The following is a 12,298-nucleotide window of genomic DNA, read 5'->3' as shown; positions in this document are numbered from 1 at the left end:
TTTTTTTTTTTTGTTTCGAGGCCGTGAATAGTTTTGGCCACGAGAGACCGTGGTTCGCAAAAAAACAGAAGTCGCCTCATCACAACACGTACTGTACTAAACTCTTGCAATGACAATTCAAAGAACTCCTTCCAGTCTCTGTCGAGTATCCACCCGTCATTGTTCGTCTTTGTCTCTCTGCTACTCTTTCTTAAAGTGCCGCGCTAGATTCTTAAGGGCGTACTGCTGCGGTGGTTTACGGCCCAATTTTCAACCCATCAAAACGACGGACGGCCTTAAATTTTCCCCGTCCACTCTTAAAAAAATCCGTCAATGATGGAAAATGGTCGGTTAATGTAACCTCTTCATAAACAGAAATATAAAAGATGTAAATGTTTATCCAGTCTTGTTTAACTTAAATTTCGTTCCAAAAGACAGGCTTTGTTATCAGAAATCACCCCTCCTCCTTCCGAGTCCTCACAAATAAAATATGAAATGTCGGGTTTGCTTCGGGCTCGGGCCTGCAAATCAAGTTAAGTGATCGGGCTCGGACCGGGTCGGGCTTAAATACCCTCGGGCCGGTTCGGGTCGGGCTCGATTTTTTAAGACCGATCTTAACTCTAATTTAAATCCTAGTGGGCTGCAGTATTTCTCCTCGTAATTACGCAAATGTGCATCAAGATCTCTCTTTGTCTGGCCTCTTATGTGTTTCAGCGTAATTTCGTTGTGCAAATGCATTTATCATGCTCATAAAAATATGGAGATTATTTTAACCTTAAGAAATTTTGCTTTTTTTTTCTGCGGGGGTTCAGCGGGAGATCGCGGACGCAGAAGCAAACCCCCGCCTACTCATTGGCCAGTGGTTTATAATACGGTGCGGCGCATATAATTACAAAATTGATTTTTCTTCATAAATCATGCGGCTCTTAATCAGGTGCGGTCTGTAGCCCGGAATTTACGGTAAAATATTTAATCGTCATTAAAAACGCAACTGTCATAATTAACTCATAATTAATCGTGATTACATACACATTTTTTATCGTTTCTAAATTTCCTTTTATATTTTTTGGTCCTATTTTTTCCGGTTTTTAATGCTCTCATCAACATGGAATCATGGATCAGTTTTCTATATGCAAAATGCAAATATTTACTGAAACAACAATTTCGATTTTCAATTTTACATGAACATTTTTCACTTGGAGCAGTTATTCACACATAATCTCTCACACAATGTTACTGTACATCAACAACAGTGAAAAAAATATTTTGTCACACAACAGCTCCTTGAACAGCTCTTTTTAGGAAATCAAAACAGAGCAATATAAAATTATAAAGTGTACATCTAAGGTAAACTAGTACTCAGCCTATAGTGGATTTAAGCCATGGTTGCATACTTCGTGTTTCTCAAGTTTGCTTTGAACACAGCAGTCAGGCTATGTTGATTCTGTTGGTCCTTCTTGCGCGGAAGTCTCTTTATGGTTTTGTGTAGACATCATTTCGGATGATTACACTTGGTTCGAGGCACAACACTGGAGACATTTTCTTATTTTCAGTGTGGTCACTACCACTGCACCGCTGAACTCTCGACGTGCCTCCTCAGCGCACCGTCACTGTCAGACGAACACAGGGAAGCTCCACCCACCTTTATTTATATGGACACAGAACCCAGTAACCTTCCACACACAATAGTTCCAAACAAGTAACAATCGTGTCAGTGGCATACATCGTACTCAAAACGCTACCTGCTCTTTATTCACCAGAGGCTCATCAACTGAGTCTCTTATTTTTTTTCCTGAAACAGTGTCTTCTCCCGCTTGGTGTACCTTAGCCTTCTCCGCTACGTACAATTTCTGTACATAGCTTGTAATGGAGGCTCTCGCTGGCAATCCGTAGTGGAGTCGTTAAATGCAATGCGAATGCACGCTTTGAAATTATCCATAGCTGTCTATCTTAGACGAGGGGGCGAAGTACTCACATCAGCTGTGTGCTTGGCCATTAAGTGGTATTTCAGACTCAACGTGCTATGATGATAGCTCAGTTTACGACTGCAAAACATACAGGTAACTTTGGTCTTGTCAGTGGAACTTGCTGGCAACTTTTTAAAAGTGAACTTTCCATTCATAAACTCTAAGTATCCGTTTTCGGTGTCTCGCGCTGCCGTGGCTGGCAAAACAGACATGGGCGTGGACCTGTGCAGCGCGCTTGTTGTTTTGTTTCCGGTTTATTTATAGAGCAACGTAAAATCCACTGTGACGTGTTGCCGCATTAATCTCGCGATAAAAAATTTAATCACGTTAAAATTGATTGAAATTAATGCCAATATTAAGCGTTAGGGAGATATATATATATATATATATATATATAAAATTTGCTGACAAATTTTGCTGACGAAATAAATACACACACACATATATATATACACACACACACACACACACATATATATATATATTTTTTTTTTCCCATCATTCATCAGCAAAATTGGAGTCCATTGGTGACAGTCACCCGCGACCCTTTTGAGGATAAAGCGGATCAGAAAATGGATGGATGGATGGACCTTCCGTCATTACTGACAAAATGCCCAGCACAGTTAATAAATAATATACGATTACATAATTACATATAACGAATGCACTTTAAAACAATATTAAATAAAAAACAAAACAGAAACTATAGCACATCTCGAAAACATTCTCTTTTCGGGCGTCAGTGCTGTGGAATGCCCTATTCGAAAATTAGTACAGCTACCTCAGTAGAAATCTTGACTCAAGACCTTTTTATACTTTGGAATTTAATTAAACTATATGTAGGCCTGTTTTACTACTGCTTCTCCTCTCTACTGACCACACCTCTCCTGTATGGATGGTGGGCTCGGTGGCATTGATCAAAACTGAGGCTGTTGTTGCATGCATTCTGCACCAACAAACCTGGACAAGATCTGCAGCCTGTTCATCGTGGAAGTGGAATCCCTCCAACAGTGGTCCCTCTTCAAGGTTTTTTCTTTATTTAATTTTCAGTTGCCCAGTTGGTGGGGGTTAGATCAGTGTATGTTGCTAATCTTTGCCAGGTCTGTGGCTGCAAAGCCCTTAGAGACTGTGATTAAGGGCATACAAATGACTTGACTTGAGCATGCCATAAAGATACAAAAATGCAGTCTCTCTCAACCACAGTGTTCAAGAACTAAAAATCAAGGAAATCTAAAATCTTACCAAAATTTCCTCCATTAATGGCATCTGCTTCTTGTGTTACACTCAGCGCGATGGGTTCCATTAATTCAACACCCAGGCCATTGGTCAGGCTCTCCAGAGTCTCCAGATACTTAGTCTTCAGGTCATACAGAGTGATGTCGCTGATCCTGACTGTTCGGTGGTTAAATTCACTGAGGAATTTCTTGAAGACATTGTTGATGCGGATCCGGGTCAAAATGTTACGCTGCTTTATGTTTGCATCTAGCGCCGTTGGAATGAAACATCTGTAGCTGTAGGAATGAAGACAGACAAAAAAATGAAATCTCTTGGAAGTATTTTTCATTACACCTCAAACAATGCAAAACTCATCCAGTTACACAATAGCATTCCAAAAAGGTTTATCAATCTCTCATCACATGAGGACAACTCGCCAACGAGCTTCACCACGCAGCAATGCAGCCTATGGAAACCTGTTTGTTACATGTTGGCAAGACCCTGCGTCTTGCACGGACTCATATATACAAGTTTGTGAGGGGATATCACTCCATGACCAGACTTGTTGTTCTTCCGTCCATTGCCAGTGATGGTTCGTGTCGGTTGCCAAACAAAAAACAGAGTAATGGGTGTCACACTGAAGAGATGGCTGTATTTATGGCAATCGCTTCCGATGCTCATCAAACTCAACTCGAGATTCTTCTTTTCGCTCCTTAAACAGCTGTGCACCACTCGACATAGAAAGTTCCACATCCCTCTCTTCAGGCAGCCTGCCGTCACTCGTGTGCACTCCAACCATAAACGGTTGATGAATATTCAGTGTGAGGGTGGACTTGGACAATTTCATTGGTCCACTGTGACGTGTTCAGTAATTTCATTGGTCAGACATGATGAAACTATGGGTATATCTATTGGTGGCTTGGAGTTCATCAGTAAAGATGCCTCAATAAACCACGTCACAATAAAGCCGTAGGGTTCAAAGAGAGGGAAAAAGGAAATGGCTTATCGTCCAGTGAGGACAGCAATGTCTTCAGTGTCAGCTCTTCAGCAATTAAGGTTTCACTTCATTTCGAAAATCAAACCTCAATAGAGTCTAAACATTCTTCGATGTAAGGAGAGTCTTACTTGAGTGCTTGAGAAGCAGTGGAGAGGGGCATGTCCATGCGCATGGCGTAGTGGGTAATAGCGAGCACAGCCATTCCCAGACATTCATTTTCGATCTCGCGCTGCTCTTCCTCAGACGTGCATGTTCGAAGGGGCACCATACCTGTGTGAAAATCATGCTGGCCCTGGAAAACAAAAACAAAAGCCAAAATGAGAAGCTTGATGGATAGATAGATGGATATGGATATACAGGTAGATGGGTGTAGTTGGATACAAATTGACAGAGGTCTGAGATTGTGGATGGGCCGGATGTGGCCCACGGACCTGACTGTACCGAGCTTTGGACTACCTGTACATTCATCTGGCTTTATTTTTCTTAATAACCTCTACTAACCAATACTGAGTACTCAGAGTTCCTCTCACCGGACGAAAACATGCATGGTAAGCTAATTTTAAATTGTCAATTGAATTTATCCATGTATGGTCTGCAATTGGCTAGACACCAGTCCAGGTGTCTCACTTATCAGAGTGTGCAGCATTCATATTGTGTATGTAACGCATAGGTGTACGACAACAACAACAAAAAGTCAGACCTATCAAAACGTGCCTACACCCACCTGTATTACATTTTAATTTATTCATGTGTGGTACAAAAATAAATAAATAAATGAGCCATGCTGGTTAGTGGTCACAGCTTTGTGAAGGATGAATCATAGCAATACTTATCAGCTCAGTGGAAACAAGAAAGGTAATATTGTTTGGTGGCCTTCGTAGCGTGCAAAAAAAGGACAACAAACACAACAAGAAGGACATGAATTGAAAAAAAAGAGGACAACAAACACAACAAGCAGGACATAGAAAAAAGGGTCTGACTTGAAAGTAGATTTTTTTTCTTTCATCTTATGTGGCCTCAATGTTTCATGAGACGGAAACCCATACTAGCTCAGCAGCTGTCTTCCTGCTCAGAACCCCTATGCTCCCTTCGCTTATCTGCTCTGCTGTAACCTTTTTCTCTCCTCAACTTCTAAACAATGACCCGTCAAATCGCACTCGTTCCGATTTTTTAAAAAATGTGTTTTATCAAATTATATTGGAAATGCAATTATTTGTTCAACACTAGTTTTCAGTGAAAACACTAGTTTTCAGTGTCCAACTCTCGAGGAATAAACATTCCTCTAGAGTTGGGAGAAGTTAATCCAGACTTGATCGCTTGATGGAATACCAGCCGCACCCTCACTTCCCCCGGACTAATGTGCACGCATTTATGGACACTCCCGCCTCCAATGATTTACTGAATTTAAATGAATTACTTACCCTATCACCTTTTCGTGCCCAACTTTGTATTTATATGCTTAAATCTCGTAAAGTCATTAACTTTGAGATGAAGATAATAAAATAAAAGCAAAATAAAAATAAGAATAACTGTTGATTATTTGCATATGGTCACCTCACATGTTGCCAAACGCAACAGATGGCAATGTCAACTTCGCCTGACTATGGACACCTCCACAGCAATGTACAAGAATTCATTGTCTACTATGAGAAAGACGTTTTCAGATCACAGGGGCAATCTTTGACATAAAAAAGAACCTCTTTGTTCCACTGGCATTTGATGCCACCCATTATCTGAAACTGCTAATCCTCACAAGGGATGCGGGCGCGTTGGACCCTATTCCAGCTGTCTTTGGGCAGTAGGGGGGATTAACTCAGAACTGGTAGCCAGCCAACCTCAGTGTTTGCGACGCTGAGCTTCCAAGTACAGGTAAATAATGAAAAGACAGTCACAGTGCCCGCTATGGCATACCTGCATATAACGTCTTTGTTGGTTGGGTGAGTGAGTGAGTGAGTGAGTGAGTGAGTGAGAGATCCATCCCCATTAGATATGCTCTGACGGCGACACACTGGTCCAAAATGAACCCCACCTGTCCCAGGAGAACATGCATGCACATTAAATACCTGATAAAACAGGTAGTCAAGAGAGGCAGCATCCAGGAGTGGTGCTCCTTCTGGTGTTTTCTGCTGGCTCAAACCTCCTTTAAGTTTGCTGATGCAGTGTCTCCACACAGGAGACTCGCCTTCATTGGTGCCATGCCAATTTCGGAAAAAGAACCTGAGAGTCAAAGTAAATAGGAATAAAACAGTTTAGCGAGAAAGATTTACCGTATAAGTCATTTAAATGTACTTTACTGTATTGAATCTATTCATTTAGCTTGTTCACATCGAAATGTATATCCACATATAAATGTTGTCAATACACACTCATATCATTCTCCTAGTTTTTAATCCTTTTTCATTCAAGGCTTTGGACCACGTTGATATAGAGGAATAATCCATTATTTTATTAGACTGTGATCATGTAACTGCAGAGGCTATAATGTACGAGTACAGTGAACTCATTTTTATTACTGGGTTTGGTGCTTTATGCTGATTCAAGCAATCATTAAAAGCTGTAACATGATGAAAAAGATGTCATTCACAAAAGGTCGGCTGTTTGTTTTTGTTGTTGTTTGATAGTATGGAAAATAAGCTACAGCGGGGTAAGACATTTTCACAAGTCCTCAACATGTGTGAGACTTGTGCTTTTTGCACATGAGATTTTGTGTACCCTAACTTTTCTAAACAGAGCAAACCAGAATGTACAGAGAAATATGTGCAATCCAGACCAGGCTCATTTTCTCTTCCTTTTTCTGCATGAGCTATTGCTTTAATACAATCCAACTGAAGAGGGACAGTATCACATTTATAACCTCGGGTATAATGTATATAAGGGCAATACAGGGCAACAAAACAAATTAGAGGTCAACCAGCACCCTGGAACAAAACTAGTTTCACCTCAGAGGTTTCTGTTTTGAGGTGTTCTGGATAATTATCATGCATCATATGAACAATCTGAAATGCAATGCAAAGGACAGAAGTCAATCTTACCTCATGCGATAGTGTAACCTCATATTGGTCTCATCTGTGATCTTGAATTCATAGTTTGGTGGGCACCACATGCCTGTCACATCATTGTATAGGCCAAAGAGATTGTGGCACAATGGAGAAATGGCTGATGAAAGGGAAAGAAATAGGAATAACAATCAAAGTCAGACCTTTTGTCGAGACCATTCCACATACTCTACAACATTTTCACTCATATCATTCATATTCTGAAATATATACACTCAACAAAAAATAAATGCCACACTACTATTTTTCATGAGCTGAACTAAAAAAATTGAACCCCTTTACTCTATATATAAAAAAAAAAGGAAAAAAAACTTCTCTTAAATATTGTTCACGAATCAATTTAAATCTTTGTTGATGAGCATTTTTCCTTCGAAAGTTGGTCCACATCTCTTCAACGGATGTGCAAAGCTGCAGCGTAATGGCAGGAAATGGAACACGTTCAATCAATCAAGCAAATTATCTAGAGAGCACTTTTCATATATGATCATGTAACTCAAAGAACTTCACAACAATGTTTATATTAACAATTCACATGACAATCAGCTGATCACATGACACTATGCTGTAATGTACTGTGATAAAACAATGAGAGTATGCTTGTAGTTTACTTTAGAATAGATTTAAACACATGAGCATTCTCATCAGCAAAGATTGGGAACCTGGAGTGCCAGAAGACGCGTTTTAAAAACAGTACACATGAGCCATGATAGTGATGTTCCTCTAATTAACACACTGCAAAAGTGCATCCCATGCCTCACCGTCAGGTCTCGACTAAAGTAAGCAGTCATTTCCTTTTCACAAACTCCTGTATCTACTTTCTTTTTCTGTTTTGTTCATGTTTGGGGCCGTTATGGCTGTTGCTAATCAGGGTATGTGTGTGTGCTTTCGTACGAGTGTGCGTATGAGTGTCTAAGTGTGCATGTGCTGGAACGGGTCGATCGCGGGAGGTTGGTTGCTTGAAAAGTAGATCGTCGGTCAAAAAAAGTTTGGGCACCCCTGATCTACAGGATAAATAGTGTCTTTGATAGATGCTGAAAAAGGACTCGGGGCGAAAAGCTTCACTGAAACAGGGCGTTGTTTTTGCCAGCTAAATAATAGTCTCTTACAGCATTTCTTTGCAGCCTCCACACACAGATCCTCTGAAGTGTAGCAACCTTTGAAGAACTCCAGCTGATGTACGTCTGGTAAGTAGAAATGGATTTCCAAGCCCCAAGAGGAAGAAGGAGAAGAGGCGAGTTGGGCCCTGCTGTTGGATTTATTCATTTTCCCACAGAGTAGCCTGCTCAACTCCATCATCCAGTGAAGTGGCATTCAGACCCTGAATTGGGGTTTGACAACATACATTAAATTACAATGGGATGAAACATACAACATGTAATGCAATGGTTCCATCCACAGACCTTATCATTTAAAAATCATAAAATACTTCCTCAGAAAATTTGGACATGTGCATTAATGAACAGTGGAACCTTGAAATTCAAATACTCCTTTTGTACAGTTTCAACTCTGTGCCTCTGATGGCAAAAAGGTCAAGTTTGATGATGCCTTGTCCATGGAACCCAAGACAACGAAAGTCTTTGTGCAACGGTGAAATTAATTTCAGTGTTTATAACAGTGCTAACTTGTATTTTATAATGAACTGTTTTGACGCCCGTTTTGCTGAGGACGGACGGGATTTTATTTATTTTTTTATTCAGGATGAAGTACTGACAGAAGTGGGTTTTCGTTCATCAGTGTCATCATCAGTATCTGGATCAAGTACCGACAGACCTCTCAGTCGGTCACTGACGGACATCCGTTTGACTTATGACTGACAGAAACATGCCCTGCCTAACTTGTGTGTTTGTTCACGGGGGTTTCTCAGAGAGGAGTGCATTGACTATATATGTGCGTACGTGTGAACGTGAGCAATCTGTTTTCAACAGGATCTCTGCGGGGCTGTGATGGCTGGCTGTGATTTGCTAAGAGGGCAGAACCATATGACATCACAAATCTACAACCCTTGTTTGACTCAAATACAAATATTTTATGTATGTCTATTCATTTGCATATAAACCTTAATGATTGTGATTTTTTGATTTTGGTGAAATTATTTATATTCAAGACTGTCTTGTGTATTTGTTCGCGGGGCTGAGTTGAATATGAGCAGGGTTGCTTCCATTTATTATTATGTATGGAAATGCTTTGTGTTTCTTGTAATGTGACAATATGCGCCAAAGAGCAGTAATCTGCCAATAAACCAAGAGGAGGAAGAAGAAGAAACATAAGCAGAGGACAAGCATTTAAAGACAAGAATAGGTATGCAAGCTACTTGGCTTGACTGGCGGCTTGAATGACGGACGGACTGAATGGTGACATTTACTGATGGTAGCATGGTTAAAATAATATGAGTGACTGACGGATTTACGATTCCAGTTTGGTTCGTGTAGGTGCCAATTTAACATTGGCCGAATTTTGTGTGTTCCATTTGCTGTGGTATTGATATGTTCGGTCAGTATATTTCCCAGCTTGTTAGAAATGGTCGTCATTGTTGTTTTGTGCATCTCTGAGTGTTTCTTTTGCAGAGCTATTTGTTGTGACGTCATGCGACTGGCGGACGAAGACAGTGTGGAGAAGGAGAGAGAGAGAGATGAGGCCAGCTCCAGAGTAGAAGCGATAGTTTTTTTTGACCAAACAATCAAACATACAATTCAGACATACAATTCTGACATATAATAGAGACAAACGAATTCGACAAACTGAAGAGAACCTTTTTTGTATACTTTATTTTTTAATAAACAGAAAATACAAAGAAGTCAATGTCGTGTTGTTTGCGTTCAAGACTCGTCGTTACGCTGGCCTCAAAGGTGTACCGGAATAGCACCGACATTTTGTCAAAAAAATAGCTAGGAAGCTAGTTAGCTTGTGCCGCGTCGGAGCAGAGAAAAGGCCTACCGCGCCGAAGAAGGCCCAACAGAAGGCGGCTGGACGTAAATCAACGAGAGAAACACAGAGAAAGGAAGCCGGTCGATCCGTTGATTCTACGAAGAAAGGCAGAAGAAGAATTTTCTTGTCCTTTATGTCCGCAAAAAGCGCGGCAGAAGATAAAGCTACGACGAACGAAGCTAAAGCTAACGTAAGCTAGCGCAAGCTAACAAGCGAGACGAAGCCTACGTGATCGAGAACGAAAGTGACACGTAACTTTCGCCAGTGCATGAGCGCACATCGCAGCCTTAATTTGTCCATGCAGTTTGGCTTGAATAAGAAACTGCTTGCATTCGTTCCCATTAAGAAAAGTGACCACTGAAGAAAAAGGTGCTTTTGAACATTGCATGCAGCCATAATGAGCCACTCAGCAACTGATAGGATGGATGAAGTGAAGGAGCGTAGACACGCTTTCAGTGCAACAGATCTGGAACGAAGACGGTCACGTAAGCTAACTGAGAAAGGAACAGAAGAAAAATTACAACGATGCGTTGCATTAAGAAGACAAAGATTGAAAGATATGTCAAATAGAATGAACGTGATGCAAGCTTTGATGAAGGATGTGCAAAACGTTCAGATGGTGCAAGATGGAATGGAAAAGGACTTTGTTTGTTTATTGGAGGAATTTAAGCATCTTAATGAAGAAATAATGAACCTCATACCTGAAGATGAACAAACATATGACCAACAAAACTGGTTTGAACCCAAAATGGCACCCATCAGAGACTTTATGAAAACAACAAAAGCATGGATAGCGGCTACACACACGTCCTATACGAGAGAGGATGGACAAGAGAATTATCAGCGGAAAGAAGATGTGCAAATACAAAAGGAGTTTGCAGCTGATAATGAAGTCCATGATGGTGTTCAACCAGATGATAGTGCATCACAGACTGGCGCCTGCGACGCTACATATGCCTCCCTGCATGGGTCACAAGTAAGCAGCTCCTCACTATGTTCTCAAGTCTCATCGACACTTGTTCTACAAGAAGCAGAGCATGCAGCATTGCTGGAACGCGCTGCAGCAAGGAAGAAAAGGCACCAACTAGAGCAAGAGGAATTTGAGTTGCAGCAATTTCGCAACTAGAGCAAGAGGAATTTGAGTTGCAGCAATTCAAATTGCGTCGAAGCATCGAAATCAAAGAGTTGCAGCAATTTGAATTGCGTCGAAGCATCGAAATCAAAGCCAAAAAAGAAGAACTTGAGATTGAGACTGCATTGGCCGAAAGTAGCGCAAAATTAAAGGTGCTCAACAAATACGAGAGGTCAGAAGATGGGTCAAGTAGCCAAGCGCGAGGGTCAAGGAGAAGATTTAGCATGAAACAGGAAGTAACTCATGCTTTACCACCTGAACCAGACAAAGTGAACCCTTACATACGACCGCAGCTACCGCACATCCAAGCACCACAAGTACCTCTACGAGACTATAGCCCTCAGCCCAAAATCTTCAGAGATGACAACTTGCTGAAGGTCCTGCAAAAACAGAATGAGATCAGAGAGCTGCTAGTAAAGCAGCAGAAGCAGTCGCAGTTACCAATGTTACCAACTAAGGACATCCCATTGTTCAGTGGCGACGTATTACAATACAAGTCCTTCATTCGAGCTTTTGAACATTCAATAGAGCAGAAGACTGACAACGATCAAGACAAATTGTACTTCTTGGAGCAATTTACAAGTGGCGAACCTCAAGAGTTGGTCCGCAGCTGCATCCATATGCATCCTAGCCATGGCTACAAAGAAGCAAAGAAACTGCTACTCAAGCACTATGGAGACGAACTACGAATTGCCAGTGCGTACATTGAAAAGGCACTAAAATGGCCACCGATCAAGTCAGAAGATGGAAAGGCACTAAATGCCTATGCAATGTTTCTAATTGGATGTCGCAACGCAATGGAGGACATAGAGTCACTGGAAGAAATGGACAACCCCACCAACTTGCGAACTGCATTGTCCAAGTTGCCCTTCAAACTGAAAGAACATTGGCGTGCTGAAGCTTACAATATCAAAGAGAGGCGAGGCAGAAGAGCAAGGTTTGCCGACTTGGTGAACTACATAGAGCGTCAAGCCAAAATAGCGACAGACCCCCTCTTTGGTGACATCCCAGACAGTCGCCCCAATGC

At 41.2% G+C, this 12,298-nt stretch overlaps 1 protein-coding gene across 3 annotated transcripts in view; it reads right to left on the bottom strand.

Annotated features, from left to right (window-relative positions):
* The window catches only part of jak1 (Janus kinase 1), a 48,429-nt gene that overhangs the window by 21,840 nt on the left and 14,291 nt on the right, over positions 1-12,298 (bottom strand). For all 3 annotated transcript variants that reach the window (XM_019875176.1, XM_019875177.1, XM_019875175.1), the window contains 5 exons: positions 8,321-8,532; positions 7,191-7,314; positions 6,222-6,375; positions 4,287-4,450; positions 3,189-3,457 (listed from right to left, as the gene is read on the bottom strand). In XM_019875176.1, coding sequence (XP_019730735.1) covers positions 3,189-3,457; positions 4,287-4,450; positions 6,222-6,375; positions 7,191-7,314; positions 8,321-8,525 — 916 coding nt within the window. In that variant the 5' untranslated portion in view covers positions 8,526-8,532. The remainder of the gene's footprint in view (positions 1-3,188; positions 3,458-4,286; positions 4,451-6,221; positions 6,376-7,190; positions 7,315-8,320; positions 8,533-12,298) is intronic.

Source organism: Hippocampus comes, unplaced genomic scaffold, assembly GCF_001891065.2.
Source record: "Hippocampus comes isolate QL1 unplaced genomic scaffold, H_comes_QL1_v1.1 scaffold132, whole genome shotgun sequence".
NCBI classification, from domain to species: domain Eukaryota; kingdom Metazoa; phylum Chordata; class Actinopteri; order Syngnathiformes; family Syngnathidae; genus Hippocampus; species Hippocampus comes.
This window is presented reverse-complemented; position numbering and strand designations above follow the sequence as displayed.